The 19,273-nt window shown below is 45.9% G+C and overlaps 1 protein-coding gene across 3 annotated transcripts in view; it reads right to left on the bottom strand.

The window, feature by feature from the left end:
• The window catches only part of AFF3 (AF4/FMR2 family member 3), a 630,275-nt gene that overhangs the window by 26,285 nt on the left and 584,717 nt on the right, over positions 1 to 19,273 (bottom strand). For all 3 annotated transcript variants that reach the window (XM_023211385.2, XM_023211386.2, XM_023211387.2), the window contains 3 exons: positions 18,124 to 18,248; positions 13,428 to 13,629; positions 9,261 to 9,385 (listed from right to left, as the gene is read on the bottom strand). In XM_023211385.2, coding sequence (XP_023067153.1) covers positions 9,261 to 9,385; positions 13,428 to 13,629; positions 18,124 to 18,248 — 452 coding nt within the window. The remainder of the gene's footprint in view (positions 1 to 9,260; positions 9,386 to 13,427; positions 13,630 to 18,123; positions 18,249 to 19,273) is intronic.

Below are 19,273 nucleotides of genomic sequence, written 5' to 3'. Positions count from 1 at the left end.
TCAAATACCACAATAAATTTTCTCTTAAGTTAGCAATTGGAAACACACTCAACATATGCCAGTAGTCTCTATTTACGGTGGCTTTAACATGGCCCCCTAGTGCCTAATTTGTGAATATATTTTTTATTGTATGGCGAAAAAAACAAGTGAGAAATCTTATTTTACGCAATACTTACATAAAACAATCCCCTTTTAATGTAAACATTGTACATATACCTCATAATAATTGTATGGATATATAGGGGTGAGTATATTTATGTATCCTTATGAAAATAAGTGCATTTATATGCATATCTAGTACCCAGAGTTTTATGTATATATATTGAATTATCTTAAAGCCTCACAGTGAAAAATAAAAAGAGATAATGTTGGATGATTACATTCCGGTTGTAATGAAGTTAATTGTCAAATGATGTCTACCTACCTTGTAACAATGCAAACATGCCATGTATTCTCTAAAGTTCTGATTAGCTAGCTGGTAAACATTAACAGCAGACATGTGGATTATTAAAGCAATAACCCTGGCCAGCAGTGACTCTGCCGGGAGATGAAGGTAACTCATCCAGAGACTGATTTGAGTGTGTGTAATGAGGTCCAGTGACGCTAAGGTCCTCATTGGACAGTGCCTTTAAGTGTTTACCCTGATAGATTAAAAAAAATGACCTCCTTTAGGCACCAGCGGCATAAACTTTATATAATCAATAAACTTCACCTATTCATGAATATCAAATATAAGCCAGGACTCTCTGAATGGGAGATACGGCGGAAGTAGTGCTATTCATCATGGGCTGTTTAGCTTCTTATTGCAGGCTTATTTTGAACTGCCTTATTTCAGATCCTAATGGGATCTTTTACCTTATTGTAATATTAGGTAGTCAGAGCGTTCGTGTATCCAAAGACGTCAAAATGCTTAGAAAAGCAATGTGTGACAATGCTTTTCTGTGACAATGACATTGCCTTTTAATCAAACAAACCAGAATCACAGCATGGTTTTGGGGTCCAGATGGCTCCTCACCCCACCCCACGCCCCCCACTGAGGGCTGGAACCGTTCATTCACTGTGCTGGGTCTTTCGCTGAGGGTGAGGCCCGAGGTCTCCTTCCTAGGAAGGCCCTGCTCCTGCCACTCCATGTTCTCCCTTCCATCTCCCGGACACCCATGCTTTCCCCATATGAATGGCTTTGTTGTTGTCGTCTTGGTGAGTTTTCCTTCTTTGTCCACAAATTGACACATGTTGTCAGAATGTCCACATCTTGTCTGGTCTATGGTTCTAACTCTGGCAATTGACGTTACTGTTGTTGTTTGAGAAAGGTTCTCACTCTGTTGCCTAGGCTGGAGGGCAGTGGTACAATCACCAATACTGCAGCATCGGCCCCCTGGGGTTAAGCGACCCTCCCACCACAGCCTCCCAGGTTGCTGCGACTTCAGGCGTGTGCCGCGATGCCCGGCTAACTTTTTGTATTTTTAGTAGGGATGGGGTTCCGCCATGTTGTAAAGGCTGGTCTTGAACTACCGAGCTCACGTGATCCACCTGCCTCAGCCTCCCAAAGTGCTGGGATTACATGGCTTTCATCACCTTGCCATCCTGCTCACAGACCTGAAATCAGTCTCCAGGGTCTATGAGATCAAATCTCAGTTCAGATCCCCAAAAATCTTGCCTAACCCACTCAACTATGTCACTCATTCAAAAAGGCCCTTGACCAAAGTCAGAGGTGGCTCCTCATTGTCTTGATAACATGGCCTCCTGGTCCAAGGAGCTCTCCTCATCACTTCCCCTACCTGGAACACTCTTCTCGCTCTTCATTCACTGAGTGTCTTCTAGGAGCCAAATGTTGCCTGCCCCTCAATCTCCCCCGCTGTCAGGCATTCCGAGTAACTTTGGTCCATGTTCACCTTTGTCCTTCCTGACCTCACACAGCACTTCTTGTTTACTACACTTGGTATTTCATTATCTTCTGAGCTGTACTGGGCATGTGTGCAACCTGGTTGCTGGTTCATTTGTAGTAAGGACCATGCTGTAGACCTCTTTGATCTTCCCCACCCTGCAGTTTTTGGCACACAGTAGAAGGTAAGCAGGTCTCCCTTGGATGAACGGCACTGAATTCATTCTGAGCTTAGAAGAGTGGTGCCTTCCGATGGGGTGCAGCATCGCGTCCGGTGAGCCAGAGTGTGTCTCCATGGCAACCTGAAATTCTCCACATCATTATCTGTTCTATACTCTAGTATATAAGTTAGGTCATTTTTTTTTTCTTGCCCTGTTTTGTCACTGACACATCACTACTTCAAATGCATTTCATTTTCATTAAAGGATTATTTGGTAATAAGCTACGGCTTCTTAGTTTCCACCAGCCTTCTAAGTTACCCTTATGGATGGCAGCGGCTCATAATTCCTAATATAAGCTCCTTCATCACTATTGTTTTCATCTGCAGCATAGGTGCATATTTTAAAATCCTGATATGGAGGCTGAGTCACAGACTCTCACAATAGCGCATGTGGGTAAGTAACACACCTAATTTTCTGACCGTATCAGAGCAGCTATAATCAGAGCAGTAACCTGAGATGCTAACAGCATAGGTACCACCTGGAGGCCACTTACGAACACGTTTGTTAGAACTCTCATCTTTGCATAGAATGGAGGGCTCACTGTCATGAGTCACTGAAGATTGCCTGATGATTGCCCCATTTTCTCCTTTCGGGTGATTTCTGGTGCCGTACTTCCAGAGCAGATCATTATAAAGCCAGTGGGACCAGTGGGATGTCACCCAGTGTCCAGCCTTGCCACCAACGCACGCTTTCACAAAGGCATTCCTTCTGACAGCAATACCCAAGTCAGTAGGAAAAGTAAAATTGCTGTCACCGTTGTGACCGTTATAGAATATAACACAGCAAAGGTACTAAAATGAGATCTTATCTCAGTGTTCAGATTTTCCATCTAATCTTTTATTTTTTTTTAACCTGGAAAACCTAGAGTTTTTGTCTTCCATTGGTGTAATAAAATTCTTCTCATTGTTTTCCACAGTGATGGCATTTTATGATGATACACGAGCAAACCTCATCAAAGTTTAATTAAACACCACAAATGTAACTAACCGTGAATCTTGGGCTCTTCAGAAACGGGGCGTGAGTGATCTGAAAGCCAGAGCGTAGCCGCATGCATCTTCATTATGAGAGCTCTCTCCAACAAAAGCATTCTGAGCATTTGATCCAAATAGAATGTTTTCTTTTCTTCTCTTCCCCCTCCCGCCACCCCCACCTAGAAACACCCGGCCTTGGTTCTCAGCAACATCAGGGTTTGAGCTACCCCCATATTTCTTCTGGCACAGGAATATTAAAGCAACCTTGCTTTTTGTTCTCCTTTGTGACTGGGATAGAGTTGAATGGTCTCCCACGGAGAGCCTGGCAGACTCCTTTCTCTAATTCCTACCTCTGTGAAATGCCGCCCTCGGCAGAGCCAGCCTGTTTTGTGAAAACTGGCAGGGGATGAGAGCCCAATGTGTTTGAACAAGAAGTTCCTCGGCGCGGCAGAAATTGGATGATTTTCTTCGGGAAGTTGAAATCCAAATCAGACAAATAGGCAACTGCATACCAAATGAATTCATCATCTGCTATCCGATATGTCAGCTTGTCATCTGACAAGCCCCAGAGGTGTTAATATGTCCCAAGCTTTGAGGAGAATGCATAAGAAGTTAAGTGATTATTTTTAATACACACAGGCAGTGATGACTACGGATGAGGGGACTTCAGAGTCCGCCGCTCCAGGATGCTGGCACCAGCTTTCCAGGCCATTCCCCACAGATGCAGGTAGACTGCATCTGGGTAGCAAGGGTTCAAAACAGCTTTTATTTCCACAACTCTGATGTTGGCTGGGGCCCCAGAGTCCCTGGAACCTGGCTCCTCCCAGGTACAAGCAGTCATTCACTGTTTCTTCCAGGCCACAGGCTCCTGCAGGCGACTGCCTCCCTCTCAGCTGGGCACAGGAGGCAGGGTCTGCTCTGCAGGATGCTCAGGCTAAGTGGGGCACGTTTGGGTCACTGAATCCAAAGTAACTTCCTGTTGAAATGGGAAATTATCAATCTGATGGTTGTTTTTCTCTGAGTGACATTTAAAATAATCTTACAAAACCCTAAAAATGATCGGACAGCTGAGATTTCAATCCAGGAGATCTGAATGTCCTTGTCCTCCCCGCAACCTGCCTTGGCAAATCCTACTCTCCATTTCTTTCTCTCTCTCTCACTCATTCTTACTCTCACTCTCTGTTTTGGTTAGAACAAAAGCAGCACCTGGCCTTGAGACAGGGATTTCATAATGGGAGAAATTCTAAATGAAGACCAGTAAAGGCTTAATGATTCATCAGGAAAACAAAAAGGTAGGGTCCTGCTTTGAAAGGACTAGGAGAGGAGACCCTCAGGAGAACATGCCCACTGCAAGCCCTGGGTGGGGGGGTGGGAGCACCTTCCCTGCTGTCATTTCGCCTACTCAAGGATCTCAACTGGTGTCCTTTGACGAAATCGTGCTGCTGGGGATCCAACCTTTTACAATATGGGAGTCTTCCCATCCTCTATAAAATTAAAATCCTTTTAGCTTTGAGACTGCTGTGCTAAGTACATTACAAATGTCAAGTCCCTCTTCCTTCCCCGTGGCCACATTTCACACGCCATGACCTTCAGTGCCTGGCAGCTATCGTCAGTCTTTCCTCACTGTTAGGAGGTTCAGGTAGCCGGGCTCCTGTTACGGGCACCACGGGGACAGAAGGGACGTTTGGTGGTTTGGCGGAATGTGCTGATTGTGACTGACTTTTCCATGTGACATACAGGCAGCAGCCAGCACTTCCTCCGGGGAGCGGCAGGCAGCCCTGGCACCTGGGGTTCTCGGGCTTCCTAGCACAGCAGAACGGCGGGCAGGATGGAGGAGGTGGTTTTCCAGCCAAGCATCTCATCACCACGTAGCTCTGTTCAGGACTTCTGTACCGAGGCCTTCGTGACACAGGTGTTCGCTCTCGGTTTTCCCCAGCGGAGAATTCCCCCGTCACTAATTATGATACCAAGTGACTTACAGCTCGTGGCTTTGCACTAGTAAGATCAGTTTCTAGGCCTCAAGTTGAATCAAGTGCTATGGATTCATTGACATACATTCTTACAGATCTGTTTTTTAAACAAATGTTTGGTAATCATACTAGTGTCACCTTAATACCGTCGCTGTCAAGCAGTGAATGCTGTGTATTTGCTAAATGTCAGGGGGAGGAGGTGAGGTCGCACTGCCACCAATAGGAGCCCACAACGTACAAAGGACAGGCTGACCTGGATCACATTTTTAAAATAAATGTTATTCTGCTCAGTTCTGTCTGTATCCCAAAGGAACTAACTGGTGCCTGTTTACAGACATTCCAGGAATTACAGGCTAATTTTTGGTAAGTAACATGGAAAAGGGGCTTGGAAGCCCATGAATTTACATTCACCTGCACGTAGATTCCTTACAGTCATAGAAAAAACAATTGCAGGCACTCTTTCCTGGGAATGTCATTTATAATTCAGCTGGGTTCATTCAACACTTGTTATTGAGAGCCTACTGGCTTCAGCTGTTGTCTGAATCCCATGTTTATTCAACCATTAACACGTATTTATAATACAAAGAGATGAGTTTACTTTTTTAAAAAAGCTGCACGATGTGGCTTTAAAAATTAAATGACAGTGTGGCATCTGTTACTTTTTGGATCACTGTAACTGGATTTTCATCACCTTGAAATCACTCCAGTGCTAATTATCTAGTCCTTTCTTTTCTTCCATTGGTGGCCTCTCTTTGGTCATTTAGCTGCTTGTTTTTAAAAAGGGCTAAAGTTCACTCTTCACCCTCGGTGAAGAGAAGTCAACGAAAGTGATGGGGCTGAGGTCTTCCTCTGTCACTGAGGGTGCTGGTGGGGAAGCTGGCACAGAATGGAGGTGGGCAGGGAAGAGGTAGAGAATTAAATTAGTAATCCTAGGAAACCTTCCTGGAGAGGTCACCATGTGCCTCTCTCTCCCCTGAAGAACTGAGAATTAATTAATCGTTATACTTCAATTCTTGTGCCTGTACTTGGCACTTAGTAAGTACTCCATATGTACCAAATGGAACCTGGGAGACGTTTTGCACAATTTTAGGTAACATCTTAGCCCAGTGATCTCTTGAAGGTTGCTTATTTTTACTGCTTAAAGGAAGAGACGATGCCTATTTTTCCTTTTTTTCTTTTTGATATGAAGTTACACTCTTGTGGCCCACACTGGAGTGCAATGGCACGATCTCCGCTCACTGCAACTTCCACCTCCTGGGTTCAAGTGATTCTCCTGCCTCAGCTTCCCGAGTAGCTGGGATTATAGGCACATGCTATCATGCCTGGCTAATTTTTCTTTTTTGTGTTTTTAGTAAAGATGGGACCAGCCTATGTTGGCCAGGCTGGTCTCAAACTCCTGACCTCAAGTGATCCACCCACCTCGGTCTTGCGAAGTGCTAGGATTATAGGCATGAGCCACTGTGCCCGGCCTATTTTTGCTTTTCAAGCTTGAAGAATCTTTCCACAACTTTCTTAGTTCGACGGCTGAGTGGCTGTTTGAGTTGCATATTTATTTTACTGTTATGGATTTCAAATCAGTCGGGACACATGGCAATTGGAATGCGACATCTATCTCTCCATATGATGGATATGAAACAGTGCTTTTTTATTCTATTATATCTATATCCATAAAAGGAGAAACAGTTTCGTTGTGGCTGTCAGCCAGGAAAATTATACGTATTGCTAATGGGAAGAACAAATGATAACAGCCTCTTTGTTGACACTGATAGTGATAAAATTATATTAGTTTCAGCCATAGCAGATTGAGAGACATTTTCTCTTATAAAAAGTCCAAGGGCTGCCAGCCATGGTGGCTCCTGCCTATAATCCCAGCACTTTGGGAGGCTGGGGTGGGAGGGCTGCTTGAGGCCAGGAGTTTGAGACCAGCCTGGGCAACACAGTGAGACATTTTTTTTTTTTTTTTTTTTTGAGACAGACTCTCGCTGTTGCCCAGGCTGGAGTGTGGTAGCACGATCTCAGTTTACTGCAACCTCTGCCGCCCAGGTTCAAACAATTATCTGCCTCAGCCTCTGGAGTAGCTGGGCTTACAGGTGCCCACCACCATGCCCAGCTAATTTTTGCATTTTTAGTAGAGACGGGATTTCACCATCGTGGCCAGGTTGGTCTTGAACTCCTGACCTTGTGATTCACCCGCCCCAGTCTCCCAAAGTGCTGAGATTACAGCTGTGAGCCACCGTGCCCAGCCGTGCAACACTTTTCCTACAAAAAAAAAGAAAAAAAAATTAACTGGGGTTGGTAGCATGCACCTGTAGACCCAGCTACTCAGGAGGCTGAGGCAGGAAGATAGCGTGAGCCCAGGACTTTGAGGCTGCACTGAGCCATGCTCATACCACTGCACTCTAGCCTGGGTGACAGGGCAAGACTCTGTCTCAAAAAAAAAAAAAAAGTCCAAGTACCTGTAGATCAAAGTGCAATCATTTAGTTGTTGCTGTTTCTGACCTAGCTTTCTGGTTCATACACTGGAAAATTCCTTGCATTTTAATATGACATATGTATTTGTATTTTGTGTGTATATACCACGCTCTCAGAACCATCCACTGCAAGTATGCGGTGGTGTGAGTACCTCAGGGTCTAATGCTCCTTCTGATCATGTTGTTGGGTTATGACTTCCAAATGCAGATTTCTACGTTATCCTTATACACAATTCTAATCTCTTCTTTTTACAAATGGCTGAAGTTCACATGAACAATTTATATCCTGAACCTTAATTATAAATGTAGTTTGCCACCGGACTGTACGTCCACTCCATGCCCTCCCTGGGGATGAATCACCACCTACCTCCCTGGCTGCTTGGCAAAGGCGATGTAGACAGTGAGAGGAAGGCGGTGGTGAGGGCCAGGAGTGTGGGTGGGACGCAGGAAGAGAGAAAACACACATGCCCTCCTGGGCTGCCCTCAAGCTTTCCTACACCCAGTTACCTTGGAATGTGTTCATTTAACAAAACAAACAACGAATGTGGACTTGGCTTTCACCCCCAAAACTCTGTACCCTAATCAGCTTACGGGAGTCCATGCAGTACTTGAAGACGACAACTTAGTATTTTAAATTTCCCAAGGAAGCGTACAGAGGTGAATAAATAGATCATGCCAAGACTCCGGGTGGCAGTTACGGATGGAGGAGCGGGGCGGACGATGAGGCTGGAGTAGCCACCCCTGCATGGTGCTTTCTCTGCTCCATGTGATACCCCTTAGGAGAGGTCATTTAATGGATCCTAGGAGGGCCCCGCGGAGGGAGCTGTGGCATTTGTCACTGGGACTCTCGGACACGTAGAACCATTTTATTTTCCAACATCCAGTGGGGTTAGTGGTTTGCAGTCTGTCTCAGCTAGACTAGAAGCCCTCAGAGGGCAGGAGAGCCTATTTCTGCAGCTGCTGCACCCTGGGGCTGAATGTTTCCTGCCTCACTCAGCCATGTATTTGACGTTCGTAGGACCACTAAACCTGAAAAGAGGATTCAAACTGAGTATCTTCTGCTTTCCAGGCTTGTCCTTGACACATACATTTTCCCTAAGAGCTGAAATAATTTTCAGCATCATTTGATCATTTCTCATTTGTCATTTTCAGCTTCTCGAGAGCATTCTAGGATGTTATTTTTATTCATCTTCTCCTCTTGTTTTTCCTCCTTTTAAAATGATGCTGGGAATGGAAGTTATACTTGGGTGAGACTGAAAGTGCTAGAATTGGGTGAAGGATGATAGCATTTTTTTTTGCTATAGAAGAATCATTTATACTATTAAAAAGAATATAGCAGTTGGAGGAAAAAAGCTTTCAGGAGTAAATCACTCTTATTCATTGCCTATTATAATTTACAAAAACAACAATGCTTCTCTTTCTAGTAGCATAAAACCGCCGACAACCCACAGTACGAGTGCTTAGAAGTCTAAGACTCATTAATGCTATTCACCTTTGTTTTCTGATGTCCAACCCCGTTAGCACTGATTATTCTGTCTACCCAAAAACCCCACTAGGACTCAGGCATGCAATCAAAATTAAGGCTCCAATTCCCTTCAAGAGGGACATTTAAATGACCAAGTCCCAGGGGAAAAAAAGGCCACACTGTTGCTGAAGGTGGCCACACCAAGGTGTCCACGCCCCTTCCACCTGAGCAGCTTCTGTTCTGTCTTGCCCCTCACCATATTAAAAAAGTCTGAACTTACATATCATCGAAGACAAGTTTCTGCCTCTTGCAGTCCCTGTGGCCGTTGGAGCCTGGAGACCACGGCTCCGTCTGCGGTCGTGACTTGTGGAGGGGAATGTTTTCAGAATTGTTGTGAGCTGCTTTCTAAACAAGAAACAACACGTCTTTGAGAAACTGGCCACCTGGTGAAGCGAGCAGCCCATCACATACATAAATACATACATACATACATACATAGAATATCTTTGGCTCTACAGAATATCTTTGTGTGCTGTATTAGAATGGATAGCGATTGTGTCTCAATAAAGAAATACATGCCTTCTAGGTATTTGCCGAGGGCTTCTACCTGTGTTCTCAATTGTCATTCTCATGACACTATCCAAAGGGAAGTCATGACGCCCACTCTCACAGATCCAGAAACAGGCTTGGTGAGGTTCAGCAACTTGCCCACACTCAGTGACTGTGGTGGAGGCCAGGGGTTAGAGTTTAGACGCCTACTTTTCCCAGTCCGATAGACCGGAGGCTGGTCAGTTCAGTTTTCATCAGCATCCTCCAGGGGGCTGGTGAAAACACAGATTGCCAGGCTCCATACTGAGAGTCTGGGATTCAGCAGGGCTGGGGTGGGGACCTAGAATCTGCCCTTCCGTCTGGTTCCCAGTGATGCGGATGCTGCAGTCACCCGCGATCCTGGAACCACGCTTTCAGAACCATTCACCATCACTGCCTCTTGCAAAAGATAAGTCACTCAGCTCACAGGCTTGCTGGCTCTCATTGGCTGTCTGTGAAGACCAGAAGGAGTCAATGGGAATCACTAGGAATTACTAAAAAAAAAATTCTAGGCCAGGTGCAGTGGCTCACACCTGTAATTCCAGCACTTTGGGAGGCCAAGGCAGGTGGATCACCTGAGGTCAGGAGTTCAAGACCAGCCTGGCCAACATGACAAATCTCTGTCTCTACTAAAAATACAAAATTTAGCCAGGCGTGGTGGCAGGCGCCTGTAATCCCAGCTACTTGGGACGCTGAGGCAGGAGAATCACTTGAACCCGGGAGGTGGAAGTTGCAGTGAGCTGAGACTGCGCCATTGCACTCCAGCCTGGGCAACAAGAACAAAAGTCCATCATATATATATATACACATATACACACACATATATATACACACACACATACACACACACACACATACATATATGGAACACATTAGTCTGTGGAAAAGTTTAAAAAATCACATTACTCAGAATAGAAACATTTACATGGCACCTACTGTGTGCTAAACATATGGATCATAAAACCACATCTGAGGTTAGGAAATGCAAATGGTTTCTCTGAAGTAATTAAAATTGAGTGTATACAAATGCTGCTTTAAATATGGACTGCTTTTACGTGTAACACGGTAAAGGTTAGGGTCTACTGTTACAGAAGACCAGGAAACTCAGATGTCAACATTTAAAAATTGTTCTTAAACTCCTCCAGTGGCCTCTGCTTGCTATTGGTAAAAGGAGCGATCCCAGTCAAGTGGCCCCTCAGCCATTCTTTGCCTGTTGCCTCTGTGCCCCAGATTCATGGGCCGGTGTCCAGTTCTTTCTTGGGACCTTTGCACTTGCTGCTTCCTCTGCCTGTAATGCTCTTTGCCTCTTACTATATGCCTACTTGCCTTTTAGAGATCTCACATCAGGGGTCAGCCATCTATGGACAGGGAGTCAAACCTGGCTCTTTTTGTAAATAAAGTTTTATTGGAAATGAATCCTGCCTATGCATTTATCTATTGTCTGCCTTCCTGCTATAATGGCAGAGTTGGGTAGCCAGGATGGAGACCGTGCAGCCCATAAACCCTTAGGTTATTTATCTGATTCTTTACAGCAGCAGTTCTCAACTGGGGGCAAAATGATAATGCCTGGAGACATTTTTAGTTGTCAGCACTGCCAGTGGGTGCTCATAGGATCTACTGGGTGGAGGCCAGGGACACTGCCAAACGTCCTACGTTGCACAGGACAGCCTCACCACAAGTAACTAGTCAGTCCAAAATGTCAAAACCTGCTTCGCAGAAAAAGTTTGCCACTCTTAGGACTAATTCAAGCCTCTTTGTTATAAGAGCTCCTAGTTCTTTGTGAGTTCCCTTTTTAGCACTGAAACCCTTGGTGCTGAGTTATGGATGTGTGTGATCCCCTGTATGAGGCTCTCTCCCCAGCTAACTGTAAGCTTCATGCAGGCACAAATGGAATCCGCTGGATTGTGACTGCATCTCTGGTGCCCAGCACGTAGTAAGTACTTACCAAATAGGCACCTGTGTGGTGAAGAATAACTAAATAAGATCTATAATTGGTTTATAGTTCTCTGCATATCATAGTTGCTCATGACTTAAGGATTTACAGGCAAATAAAAAAAACTTGAGTTGGTGGCTTTTTGTTCCATGTTTTTCTAATATAGGTCTTCCCCAATTCTTTCAGTCTAGAATTAAACACCACTGCTCCCAACTGAGGGTGCACAAAAGAAGGTCAATTTCTTGAGGATGCTGTAAGATTGAGGCTCTTGTGGGAACTTCCAGCAACTTTTAACAATCTTTAATTCATGGGATAAAGTGTTACACACTCTGTTCCCTCCCTCATCTTTCTTTGCAGAGTCCTGTTCTTTTTTTTTTTTTGAGATGGAGTCTCGCTCCGTCGCCCAGGCTGGAGTGCAGTGGCGCGATCTTGGCTCACTGCAACCTCCACCTCCCAGGTTCAAGTGATTCTCCCGCCTCAGACTCCTGAGTAGCTGGGATTACAGGTATGTGCCACCACACCTGGCCACCCAGCTGGTTTTGATAGGCACAGTGACTACCATGGGAGAGGGTATGGAAGTAACTAATGTTTCTGACAGGATGAGTGGTCCAGGGCCACTGGCTTTCAGAGGCTGGCATGGAAGCAAAGAGGAACTAACATATAGTGTTAGTTGCATAGGTGTCCCTAGGTGTTGGGAGTCTTTGTATGTTTTTTTCCTTTGAGACAGAGTCTTGCTCTGTCACCCAGGCTGGAGTGCAGTGGTGAGATCTCAGCTCACTGCACCCTCTGCCTCCCAGATTCAAGCAATTCTCCTGCCTCAGCCTCCTGAGTAGCTGGGACTACAGATGCCTGCCACCATGCCCGGCTAATTTTTGTATTTTTAGTAGAGACGGGGTTTCACCATGTTGGCCAGGCTGGTCTTGAACTTCTGACCTCAAGTGATCCGCCAGCCTCAGCCTCCCAAAGTGCTGGGATGACAGGTGTGAGCCACCGCGCCCAGCGGGGATCTTTTCATAATATTTTCTCTTTTAAAATCTTGCAGGTAAAGAAACAGGAGCAGAGAGATTAAGTAACTGGCCCAAGATCACACTGTAGCTAAGAGGTGAGGTCAGACTGTGAACCCAAGTCCCCTGCTCTTCCCCTGGGGCGTGCTGGAATCACCCTTGAGATCACTGGAAAAGGGGTAGTGGGGGAGTTCCCCCACTGTGGCTGCAACACTGGCCAATGAGGGCCGAGCGCGGGCCCTGTAGCTTTCAGTGTGGGCTTTCAATCCCAGATTTCACTCTGCCCTGGGCTCAGAAATTTTTCCCAATGGTTGGTTCAAACTCCTAATTTCCTTTGTCCCGGGATGGTATTATTTCGAGGTCTTTTCTTTTCAGACAGAAAAACAAAATCCTGCCTAAGCAACAGAGGCTTAGAACCCGCCCTGAGGAGGGTTCCTCTTCCCCGCTCTCTGTTGGGAGGGTGAGGGGGGATGTCTTTTGCTGGCTCTTCCTAGAAGCGGGTGGCATTCAGGAATTCTCAAGGGACCTCAAGCATGTGTTTAGACTGTGCTAGGTTAGAGACAGAGCTTGGGGGTGCTCAATTTCTTTTTTCTTTTTTTGAGACCGGGTCTCGCTCTGTCGCCCAGGCTGGAGTGCAGTGGCGCGATCTCGGCTCACTGCAAGCTCCGGTTCCCAGGTTCACACCATTCTCCTGCCTCAGCCTCCCGAGTAGCTGGGACTACAGGCGCCCGCCACCTCGCCCGGCTAATTTTTTGTATTTTTAGTAGAGACGAGGTTTCACTGTGCCAGCCAGGATGGTCTCGATCTGCTGACCTCGTGATCCACCCGTCTTGGCCTCCCAAAGTGCTGGGATTACAGGCGTGAGCCACTGTGCCCGGCCCCTCATTTTGGTTTTAGTTGGAAAGGAAGAACATCAACGAACCGTGAGGTCTCCGCCGTGAGGCTGCAGCTGGCTGTCGGCCTTAGGCTTTTTGCTGGAAGAGGCTGAAGTGAACAAACTGTTGCCATTAGGTCGGCTGGAAGAAGTTAAGTCCTCGCTGGTGTATTTGTGTTTAGATGCATCGGAGAGGGGTGAGATGGGCGACCGAAGCATTTTTTCATTTTTATTTATTGGTATTGCCACACTGAAAAAGGAAATGATAGTAATGGAATGTCACAGAGTCAGCACAGGGAAAGGTAAATGTTTTCCTATGACCCAAACCACCCAACTGGGACCTGTTGGTGGGAGAAGCTTCTTGGGAATTATTATACCAGGAAACAAGTTAATGGCACTAGGATCATAACAAACAAGAAGCAAGTCTCACTCACTGTTTCTTTTCTTTCCCCATCAGGATGATAGTAATTCTGGAGCCGGCACCAAAGGATGCCACTAAGACTAGTAACACTTTCATTTTCCAAGTCCTTTATCCAAGGATCTCAAAATACCCCAAAAACAACTTACTGTTTTCCTAACAAGCATAAGGAGCAAGCAGTGGGAAAGTGAGTCAACAACAATAAATGAATTCTACATTTCTTTTCTTGAGACAGGGTCTGGCTCTGTTACCCAGGCTGGAGAGCAGTGGCAGGATCTTGGCTCACTGTTAGCCCTAACCTCCTGGGCTCAAGCAATCCTCCCACCTCAGTCCCCTGAGTAGCAGGGACTACAGGTATGCATCACCACACCTGGCTAATTTTTCATATTTTTTGTAGAGATGGGGTTTCACCATGTTGCCCAAGCTGGTCTCGAACTCCTGGATTCAAGGTGCCTCGGCCTCCCAAAGTGCTGGGATTACAGACATGAGCCATCGTGCCCAGCCAAATTCTACCCTTCTTTTTATTTTTTTGAGATGGAGTTTCACTCTTGTCACCCAGGCTGGAGTACAATGGCGCCATCTCGGCTCACTGCAACCTCCGCCTCCTGGGTTCAAGTGATTTTCCTGCCTCAGCCTCCTGAGTAGCTGGGATTACAGGCGCCTGCCACCATGTCTGGCTAATTTTTTTATTTTTAGTAGAGACGGGGTTTCACCATGTCAGCCAGGCTGGTCTTGAACTTCTAACCTCAGGTGATCCACCCGCCTCGGCCTCCCAAAGTGCTGGGATTATAGGCGTGAGCCACCGCACCCAGTCTGAATTCTACATTTCCAAAAAGACTTTTGCTACCTCATCTGAGCTTGTACTAAATATTATATAGAAAATAATAAAACCAGAGAACAACCTGCAATACGTAAAGCCAATTCTTAATATCTGAGTTTATGACTTAACCAGGGATTGATCAGATTAAACCTAGAATATAAAAACAGTGAGTAGGAGGCTAGGTGTGGTGGCTCATGCCTGTAATCCCAGCACTTTGGGAGGCCAACGTGGGCAGATCACTTGAGGTCTGGAGTTTGAGACCAGCCTGGCCAACATGGTGAAACCCCATCTCTACTAAAAATACAAAAATTGGCTGGGCGCAGGGGCTCACGCCTGTAATCCCAACACTTTGGGAGGCCGAGGTGGGCAGACCACAAAGTCAGGAGATCAAGACCATCCTGGCTAACTTGGTGAAAACCCGTCTCTACTGAAAAAAACACAAAAAATTAGCCAGGCATGGTGGCGGGCACCTGTAGTCCCAGCTACTTGGGAGGCTGAGGCAGGAGAATGGTGTCAATCCCGGAGCAGGAGTTTGCAGTGAGCCAAGATCGCGCCACTGCACTCCAGCCTGGGGGACAGAGCGAGACTCCATCTCAAAAAAAAAAAAAAAAAAAAAAAAAAAAAAAATTAGCCAAGTGTGGTGGTGCATGCCTATAATCACAGCTACTCAGGAGGCTGAGGCAGGGGGATCACTTGAGGGAGGTGGGTGTTGCAGTGAGGCGAGACTGCACCGCTGCACTCCAGCCTGGGAGACAGAATAAGACTCTGTCTCCTAAATAAATAAATAAATAAATACAGTGAGTAGAAGTTACAGTTTCTGATTCCTAACTCCTTATTTCACCTTCAAAACTACTGTCTGTGCTTGAATGTAATGTTCTCCAAAATCAACCATCAGTGAACAGGATTCACTTACATTTGAGTTTGCAATGTATATTATATTGGGAGGGCTCTAGTCCTTAAAGTATTCTTTGGGGAAGACAGATTAGTCTGAAAAAAACTCAGTCGTCGCTAATTTAGGATACTTATAGAGGTCACCTGGTAGAGCCAGTTAAAACATGGTAAAGTCATCTAACAAAGATTGACTCATTATTCTTGGGGTTGGGCGTGGTTAATTGCACGTGTTCGTTATCGCCGCAAACAAGCCATTAAAGTCACTTCGAAAGGCGATTTCCTTAGCTGGTGGTCACAGTGGAGAGATTACAAACACAGGCCTCTAGAACAAATGACAAAACCAAGGTTCTGAATGTTATGCAAATAGATACACGTGGGGATAGAATTTCTGGTGATGGATTTCTGGTTCCAAAAGCACTGTGTGTCTAACAACACAGAGGGTGTGTTACGCAAAAGTGCTCTGGGAGAATCAAAAGTTACTCATCTAGCGATGGCGAAGATGCTGATGTTGAAGATAATGTGAACTGCCTGACTATAATTGTTTGTCGAAATGTGAGTGAAGACCTTTTCCTCAGTCTCTATTATTTGACATACTTCATGATTTTCACAGTGCATGAAAAACAAAACTGTGACATTAAATATTATCACGGACATCATGATTGTCGGTTTTTCATCATTGCAAGTTTATATATATATTCAAGTTGACCAAAGAAACTTTCTTGGGAGCTCCTCTTTGAAATTCCCCCTTCTCTGGGACTGCTGTACAGCACTGGTAAAACTTGATAGTAGTAGTCACAGTTCCAGAGGTACACAGATCACTTTTCCCAGAAAGAACTCTAAACATTTTATATGCATTGTGTCACTACTTAACATAAATAAAACCATCAGAACTAGGAGGCTCTGCCAGGCTAAGCCTCTAGAGCAAGAGTTTTTTAACTTGGGGTCCAAGAACTTGAATGGAGAAGTGACCTCTTCGTTTTCACTGACCTCTCACTGTAATAGAGCATTTCCTTCAACTATGAGTAAAGGTATGAAACCAGAGTCATGGTTTAGCAGGAGCAGTAGTATCTGTGGCTGTGTCACCAGTATAAATCACAGCTATTTTCAACTATGAGTAAAGGTATGAAACCAGAGTCATGGTTTAGCAGGAGCAGTAGTATACTGTGACTGTGTCACCAGTATAAATCACAGCTATTTTCTTTTTTTCTTCTCTTTTTTGAGATGGAGCCTCTCTGTCACCCAGGCTGGAGTGCCATGGTGCAATCTCAGCTCACTGCAACCTCTGCCTCCTGGGTTTGAGCGATTCTCTGGCCTCACCCTCCCAAATAGCTGGGACTACAGGAGTGTGCCACCACACCCAGCTAATTTTTAAATATTTTTAGTAGAGACGGGGTTTCACCATATTGGCCAGGCTGGTCTTGAACTCCTGACCTCATGATCCGCCTCCCTTAGCCTCCCAAAGTGCTGGGATCACAGGCACGAGCCACTGCACCCGGCCAAATCACAGCTATTTTCCTATCATATTGCAGTTGTGCAGACACACGGTTTATATTCCTCACTGCTTAGAAATTATGGAAGCCACGAGATCAGCTAGATTATTTAGTGTATTAACACGTACTAAATGATATCGCACATTTAAAAATATTTGGGTACCACATTTTCCCCATTTCCCCTTTCCCAATATTTTGGGCTGGCATCCACCCTGCACAGAGGACCGAGGAGTGGGCAGCATGCAGGGGCAGCCCTCCCTCCCGTTCAGACCCACAGGAGCCCTCGCCTTCCAAGGTGATTCCGGCACTGCAGTGGGCCTGTGTGCGTGCACCCTTGCTCTCCAATTTCCTCGCCAAGTTTTAGCACCGCTTTACATCTTCTCCTAACCTTTCAGTTTACATTTTTGTGTGTTGTGCTGAGACATTCATCTCCCTTTAAAATTCTATGTATACGGTCAGAGAGGGTGAGGAGTGTCTTAGAGAGGAAAAGTGGTCTCCGTGCTGTGGTATTTCAAAATGGAAAGCGCTTCTATGACTGATGATAAGCTACTCGTTTCTAATAAATACCTGGGATTTTGCCTTGCTTGTAAGCCATTCATCAAACAGGGGATTCAGTGCTGGGTGGGTCCCTCTGGAACCTCTTGAGAGGAGTGTCTGGGTGGCCATTTAACCTCGGGAGCACGGACCCTTCTAAGACCACAATTTTAGTTTATATCCAATTAATTGCTTTAGGTGCTGCACATGGAGATTCAGCTTGAAGTGTGTATTTCTTCATCTGTGTAATAAGCTTAGTGTTCTTATGAGTTTAGTGGTTACCATTAAAATACTGATTAGAAATTCAGTTATTAAGTTTTTTTGGGAAGGGCATATCCTGGGGAGTGCAGAGCTGTGTGTAACTAGTATCCGGTCTTTGGTTATGGAGAAGTACCTTGCATGAGTATCTGGAGCTACAGTATGTGGCACATGTAGCCATAATGATAAGACTTGGGTTAAAGGAGGGAAGCAAGTCTGCAGACCTAGACCAGAGTAGTCCTCAAAAAGCCCGACCCTCCTCCAACCCAGCAGGTGGCTTTCAGACCCAGAGATCTCTCCAGCTCACTTCCACTTTGGAGGGAATGCACGTACCTGTTGATGTTCATGTTGCAGTGGTTTGCAGACAAAGTATTACTGGTGGAGGTGGCCAGTCTTGAAGAGCTGTCTTTCTCTCCCTGGGCCTTCTTGATCTCCCTGTAGTCGTCTTCGTTGTCACACTGTATGGGAATAAATTAAAGTCAATCAGCACTGGATTTCAAGAGTTCCCAGGCGCCGACTTCCACAGAGCGAGGCCTCCTGGGAGCCCCACTCACCTGGCTTCCCCGAAGCGTAACCTGAGCAGCTGTGCCCCTGCCATGGCTTCCCCATTAGCTCCTCAACAAGCAAGGATGAAATCTGTCGGTTTTACAATCGACAGCTGATGGAGAGGAGAGGCACGACGCCATGATTCAACATTTTGAATTCTGACAGCTGCTCTGCCATCAACGGGCCTAGGATTTAGTCCTCCAAAGCAGCCCTGGTCTGAGTTTCCCCTGCAGCTCCAGCGGCACTCACCTTGGCATTTCTTGGTATCAGAATAAAGTACAGCAAGTGTGTGTTCTCTGGGATTCATGCCATAAGGTCAGTGGCAAACTTGGATTTTTCTGCTTTAAAAATTCTTGCCTTGGCCAGGTGCGGCGACTCATGCCTGTAATCCTGGCACTTTGGGAGGCTGGGGCAGGTGGATCACGAGGTCAGGAGATCGACACCATCCTGGCCAACGTGGTGAAACCTCATCTCTACTAAAATACAAAAAATTAGCCAGGTGTGGTGGTGGGCGCCTGTAGTCCCAGCTACTTGGGAGGCTGAGGCAGAAGAAATCGCTTGAACCCGGGAGGCAGAGATTGCAATGTGCCAAGATCACACCACTGCACTCCAGTCTGGTGACAGTGTGAGACTCCATCTCAAAAAAAAAAAAAAGAAAAAAAATTGCTTTTTGTGAACTGCAAGCAGAAGCTATTATCTCTTGATGCCTTAATTCTAGTTTTCAGCTGGGCGCGGTGGCTCAAGCCTGTAATCCCAGCACTTTGGGAGGCCGAGACGGGCGGATCACGAGGTCAGGAGATCGAGACCATCCTGGCTAACATGGTGAAACCCCGTCTCTACTAAAAAATACAAAAAACTAGCCGGGCGAGGTGGCAGGCGCCTGTAGTCCCAGCTACTCGGGAGGCTGAGGCAGGAGAATGGCATAAACCCGGGAGGC

This window comes from Piliocolobus tephrosceles, chromosome 15 (assembly GCF_002776525.5).
Source record: "Piliocolobus tephrosceles isolate RC106 chromosome 15, ASM277652v3, whole genome shotgun sequence".
NCBI classification, from domain to species: Eukaryota; Metazoa; Chordata; class Mammalia; order Primates; family Cercopithecidae; genus Piliocolobus; species Piliocolobus tephrosceles.
Note: the sequence above shows the minus strand (reverse complement) of the source record. Positions and strands in the feature narration are given on the sequence as shown.